The sequence below is a fragment of the Anomalospiza imberbis genome, chromosome 9 (assembly GCF_031753505.1).
Source record: "Anomalospiza imberbis isolate Cuckoo-Finch-1a 21T00152 chromosome 9, ASM3175350v1, whole genome shotgun sequence".
In the NCBI taxonomy this organism is placed as follows: Eukaryota; Metazoa; Chordata; class Aves; order Passeriformes; family Viduidae; genus Anomalospiza; species Anomalospiza imberbis.
Genome location: NC_089689.1, coordinates 23,193,475 through 23,199,474, shown reverse-complemented (window position 1 = coordinate 23,199,474; position 6,000 = coordinate 23,193,475). Strand labels below are relative to the sequence as shown.

Sequence of the window (6,000 nt, the reverse complement as noted above, 5' to 3'; positions counted from 1 at the left end):
GGCTTGCAGGAACGAAAATGGGCTCGCTGCGAACGGGGGCGTCCGCAACTCCCCTGGCCACTTTCCCAGGCGATCTGGGGGACCCCCGCGGAAAACCCGCACCTCTCAAAGGAAACATTTCCGACCCTAAGACCGTTTCGTTCTTCACATGCCCCCCCCTCCGCCCCTCACAAGACGTTGCGTGTTCAACCAGCCCAGGTCCCAGCTTATGTTACGGCCACTTTATAAATACGCTTTGGCGTTTGTAGGACCAAATCGTGTTATTCTTTCCCTCCTCCCGCCCTCCCGATTTGTTGAATTAGTTTTGGGGTTTGGTTTTTTTTTTTGGTTTTTTTTTTTTCCGAGCAAAGAGAGACAAACAGATCTGGATGCCACTGAGCCTGGAAATTAGGTAAAAATTAAAAAAAAAAAAAAAAAAAAAAAAAAAAAGAAATATTTCCTACCTTAATACACAACAGGAGGAGATGGGGGGGGACACGGGGAGAGGGAAGGGGAGCAGTTTCGGAGGAGTGGGGGAGAGCTGGAAAGGGGCCGTTTGCTTCGCGACTCTCCCCCCCATCTCCCTCCCCTTCCCCAGTCCCCAGCACACTTTAAAAATGACAGCTGCTGAGGGTTGTGATTTTACTGGAAAAGTTCTGGGCCGGCTGGAGGAGCGGCTCGTGTGCCAGGCTGACCTGGGGCTGTGCCGGGGCCAAGGCGGGGCTGAGCACGGCCAGGACCTGCGCCGGGGGGCCCGCCTGGCCGGCGGGGTAGGGCGCGGCGGGCGCGACGCTGGGGTTGGTGCTGGGCGGCGGGGGCACGGCCCCCCCGATGATGTTGTCTATGGAAAAAGAGGGCCGGGAGGGGTGGTTGGTGCCGCCACTGCCGCCGCCGCCGCCGCCGGCGGGCGAGGGGTCCGGCTTGAGGGTCTGGAGGAGGGCGGCGGGCAGGGCGGTGGGGCTCAGCTGGGGGTGGTAGAAGGACTTCCTGCAGTTCAGCTCGCCGCCCAGGAAGGAGGGCAGCCCCGAGGCGGCGGAGAAGACGGAGGCGGCGGCGGGAGGCGGCGGAGCCGGTAACGGGCAGTGCGGCGCCGGGAAGGGGAAGGCGCCCGCGGCGCCGCCGCCTCCGCCACCGGGATGGTGGTGGTGGTGGTGGGGGTAACCCTGGAGCTGCAGGCCGTAGTTGTAGCCGTAAGGTCCGTAGGCGAAGCCGGGCAGGAAGGCTGCGGGGTCGGCGGCCCCGGCCCGCAGCAGCAGCTCGGGGTGCGGCGGGTGCAGCTGCTGCTGCCGCTTGAAGCGCTTCCTCCGGCGCAGGAAGCTCCCGTTGTCGAACATGTCGGCGGACTCGGGGTCCAGCGTCCAGTAGTTGCCCTTGCCCGGGTTGCCGGGCTCCCGGGGGATCTTGACGAAGCAGTCGTTGAGGGAGAGGTTGTGGCGGATGCTGTTCTGCCAGGCAGGGAACTTCTCCCGGTAGTACGGGAAGCGCCCGCTGATGAACTCGCAGATCTCGCTCAGCGTCAGCCGCTTCTTGGGGCTCTGCAGGATGGCCATGGTGATGAGGGCGATGTAGGAGTAGGGCGGCTTCACCAGCGGGTTCTTCCCTCCCGCGCCGCCGCCGCCGCCGCCCGCGGGCGCCTTCTCCCCGGGCGCGGCGCCGCGGGCGCAGGCCGGCTCCGAGCCGCCGGCGGGGGACAGCCGCTCCGGGGACCCCCCCATGCGCGCCTTGGCGGCCCCGCTCCGCGGCAGCGCCAGCCCCAGCGGATCGCCGCCGTCCTCCTCGTCCTCCTCCTCCTCGTCCTCATCCTCCTCCTCCTCGCTGTACTTGCCCCCATCCTGGGGCGGGCCCACCACGTCGATATCCGCGTCCTCCACCTCGGAGAGCGGCTCTTCCTCCGGGGAGCGCTCGGACATGATCCCGCAGCCGCCGCCGCCGCTGCTGCCCAAAGTCATTGTTGTGCGGCCGGGGCGGCCGGGGCCGGGCTCCCCCCCCCACCTAGCGGCGGCTCCCGGGATGGGCCCGGGGCCGTGCCGGAGGGCTGCGGCCGCCGCTGGGACTCCGCGCCCCGGCGCCGCCGCTCCGCTCCGCGCCCCGCTCGCCGCGCCGCTGCTGGCGGGGCCGCGGTGGTGGCTGCGGGGTGGTGGCTGCGGAGGGAGGGGCGGCGGAGGGGGCGCGGGGCGGGGGCGGAGGGACGGGGGCGCCCGTGGGCTGGGCAGGGCGCTTGGGAGCAGCGATAATAAATAATGGTGATAATGATAATAAAAGGAGAGAAATGGGGGGGGGGGGGGGGGGGCGGGGAAGGGAGGAAAAAAGGTTAAAAAAAAAGAAAAGTGGGGTTTGCGACGGCTTCTTGTCTGGTTGAGGGGAGGGAGGGGGAGGGGGAAGGGAGGGGCAGGGGAAGAGGGAGGGGGGAGGGCAGAAGTGGGGAAGGCGGCTCCCCCCTCCCCACCCCTCCCGAGCTGGGACCCGGTGGAAACGATCCCACACTGCGCCTGCTGCCCGCGCTCCCCAGGCCTTTATACGGCCGCCCCGGCATCACGTGGCGCCCGCCGCAGCCCCCACGGGGCACGATGAGGGACTGCCCGGCCCGGTCCCGGGGGAGCGTGTCCCCCGCCCGAGATGCTTTCGAGGAAAGGCGCTGCCCGCTCCCCTGGCTCTCGGATGCCCCCAGCTTCGTCTGGAGCCGGCTGCTGTAGGAGGGGGGTGATCGGCGCTGGATAAAGCCCCTTCCCGCCCCAAGAGCCCCGCGGTGCTGGAGGCTCTCAGACCCCATTCCTGCGCGATGCGACCGTCGCCTTCCTCGGCCCGGGGGTCCGCGGAGGGTCCGTTCTCCCCCCGAGGGCTGCCCATCCCCGAAGCTGGGGGACGAGCGGCAGACCTCCCACAGCCTCGGCGACAGGGACCCTCACTCCGCCGGGACCGAGCCTTCGGGCCCCCTTTAGGAGTCGTGTGAATTTGGGGATCCTCGCTCCCCTTCTCCACGCGCTTACGTCACCGACACGTCACCGAGGCCGGAGCACCCTGTCTGGAAACCCGCCTCCTCCGAGGGCTCCCACGGAAGGGATGCTGCGCCCGGCAGGTGCGGGCCGGAGGGCGAAGAGCAGCACTCTGCCGAGCCTCTCCGCCGCGAGAAACAACCAAAGCGAAGGCTGTGCGTGTCAAACAACCAAAGCGAAGGCTGTGCGTGTCAAACAACCAAAGCGAAGGCTGTGCGTGTCAAACAACCAAAGCGAAGGCTGTGCGTGTCCGCGGGGTCCTGCATCGCCGCCCGACGCGGCCGGCCCGGCCGGGTACCACTTTGCGAGGCAGCCCGCCCACAGCCCGGCCAGGCCCCAGGAACCCCTGGGGAAGGGGAATATCCTGCGGCCTCGGGATCTCCTGTCTGCCGCTCTCCTGCCTCCGCTTCCCTGACGGCTGGCAGGAGGAGGCGGTGGGCAGCAGACACCCACCTTGTCGCGAGCTGCAGGCGAAGCGGGAGAATTTTCTTCTAAGCAGAGGCACACAAGGTCCCCGGGAGCCACCGCAGTGTCCCCGCGGGTGGCAGAGCCCCGCTGCCCTCCTTGCAGCTGCCCTGGCGCAGGGCGGGGAACACTTCCACGGCTGAAGCTGCCCGGCCCATGTCCCGTAGGTGGCTGTGACAGCAGGCTGTCCCTGTCTCTATCGCGGACACTTTGAACCACGCTCGCGCGGTTAGGTTTTGGTTCGGTTTGGTTTGGTTTTTTCCCTTGGGAGGCTCTGCAAACGCGGATCTGCTTTCCCGCGGGAGGATGCTTGGGGAGGGAGGAAGGGGATGGGTTCTTCCAAGGGGGTACAATGAGGAGATGTCCCCCCGCCAGGGCCACGTTCGGCAGTGTGAGAATCCGCGGTGATGAATTGCCAGTCTCTGCAGTTAACAGGTGCGAGCATTTGGTGATAAAATCTCCAGCACTAATACCGGGGAGCCGGGCCAAACAGCTGCACGGCCCCGCTTCCAAATGCCGGTCACAATTACTCAAGCCCTAACGACTCGGTGCACAGGCCCGGCGAATTCGGCGGGACCCCGAGGAGAGGGCAGAAGCGGACGTCTCAGTCCGCACATCTCCAGTGGAAGCAGCGATTTCAGAGCCGGAGCCTCTGCGCGGAGTCGGTCTCATCCTCCTTCCTCGCCGCCAGCGCTGACATCGGGAAGAATTTCTCGATCGGAAGGGAAAAGTAGAGGGGAAGACGTGCTGAGAGTTTCTCGGGAAGGTGGGAAATCTGTCCCGCGGGCGCGTGTCAGCTCTGGGAAAGCTTTCCCGAGCTTTCACTTTTATACTTCTTCGATGTTCCTAACCTGTGTTCACAACACATACGCATATCTCTCCCTCTCATAAGTTTGCGTATATATATATATTCAACTATATCTATATTTATTTTCTTTCTTTTCCCGATATATTATTTTTCATATATATAAGTATATATAATTATTTAACACGGAGAAATGCCTCAGAGATGCCGCATCTTTCCTACCAACATTGTTTAAACTGTCCGTTCATCAGCCCGGTGGAAAAGCGATGAGAAGAAGAAATGGAAGAGAGCGGAGAGGGAAAAACCCGAGCCGCTTTCCACTTTTATTAAGTAAAATAATAGTTATGCCTCCCCTACATAAACGAAAGTGTCATAAAAAATTCCGAAGCAGCTGCCAGAGATTTCGACCACACACACAACGGGGCGATTGAATTTCCACTTGGTGCATTTCATGGCAGCGAGGAACCGCCGGGAGCTGCGCCTTGTGCCTCTGCAGGGCGGCGAAGGGGAGGGCGGGGGGGCAGCAAAATGACGCGTTACGAGCGGCCGGGGGCAGGGGACACCGCCCGGGGGATGCTCCGGGGGAGAAGATGCTCGGCAGCTCCCCGGTCGTAGGGCAGCTGCCTCCCGATCGCCCGTCTGCAGGCTGGTCCCGCATAGCTCGAAGTGAAACAGATGTGGTTGTCTGCTGCCTGCCCACCCTGCCCTGCCCCGGCTGCCTGCTTTCCCCCTGTCTGGAGAGGTGGGCAGACCTCGGGGGGAGCCCCCGGCAACGCGGAACTCGGGTGGAGGCGCTCGCTGGTACAGTCACGGGCATGGGGACCCCGATGAGATCGAAAATGTACGGGGGAGGCGAGGAGGGCTGATCCGAGGCGCTGCTGATGGGATGCGGCCGGTGCCTCGTCCTGCTCCCGCCTGGACCGGGCTCTCCCGCTCAGCATCGCGCACCCAGCGCGCCGCAGCGCGACAAGCAGCGTGTCCCGGTCAGCCGGCACCGACACGACTGCTGCCTGTCCCAAGGCACATCATGGTCCCCGTTTAAGTCGGGGATCATCCACAATGGAACGAGAGTGAATGAATCCCGCTCTCAGTCTCCGAACGGCTTCTGTTCGCCGAGTCGGTCTCAGCCTAGGCTTTGCCACACAAGATCGGCTGCAGAAACAAATCAAAACGAGAAAAAGTACCTAAACTACACCCGTCCCGAGATGATTTAGGAAAGGGAAACCCTGGACTGAAACAAACCAGATGGTCTGATCCCAGACACGGTACACACACACACACACACTCATGCACTCCCGGCCGTGCACCCACACACGGAGCGACGGGCGCGTTTTAATGTGCGCCCGGGTAAGAAATTATGTAGTCTCCCGAAAGAAAAACCCTACTGATCTGCACGAAAAGATTGCTTTGTCGTCGCCCCGCTGAGCCCGGGCATGCTAGGCTGGGAGGGAAGTATTTTTCCTTGGGCAGATTTTTAATTTTTTTGCTCTCCTCTCTGCAGTACTTCCCTACAGACAGCCTCGCTTCCCATTTGAACCCAACTCTGCTTTACATTTCACGTTAAATTGTGGAATCAAACGTGCATGGGGATGAGTGCTGCTGGAGTTGAGAGAGTCTCCAAAAAGTCTCAAAAGTAGGGAAAGAATAAAAAAATAAAGACCATCAACCGAGCATTATGATTTTTTTTTTCTCCTTTAAATAGATTTTCACTGTCTTTACCGCCTGTCTTAATGAGGTGTTTGATCCAGGCGTGTGGGG

At 62.6% G+C, this 6,000-nt stretch overlaps 1 protein-coding gene and 1 long non-coding RNA gene across 2 annotated transcripts; one reads left to right on the top strand and one right to left on the bottom strand.

Annotated features, from left to right (window-relative positions):
- Positions 1–335: 335 nt before the first annotated feature.
- On the bottom strand, positions 336–2,160 carry FOXD2 (forkhead box D2). The gene is given in 3 exon segments (XM_068199159.1): positions 336–1,094; positions 1,096–1,139; positions 1,142–2,160. Coding segments are annotated over 3 exon segments (1,335 nt in total). The 5' UTR covers positions 1,929–2,160; the 3' UTR covers positions 336–590.
- Positions 2,161–2,302: 142 nt separating this feature from the next.
- LOC137478699 (uncharacterized) lies at positions 2,303–5,578 on the top strand. Its single transcript, XR_011001738.1, has 2 exons — positions 2,303–3,055; positions 3,813–5,578. It is a non-coding gene; the product is annotated as an uncharacterized lncRNA (long non-coding RNA).
- The last annotated feature ends 422 nt before the right edge of the window (positions 5,579–6,000 follow it).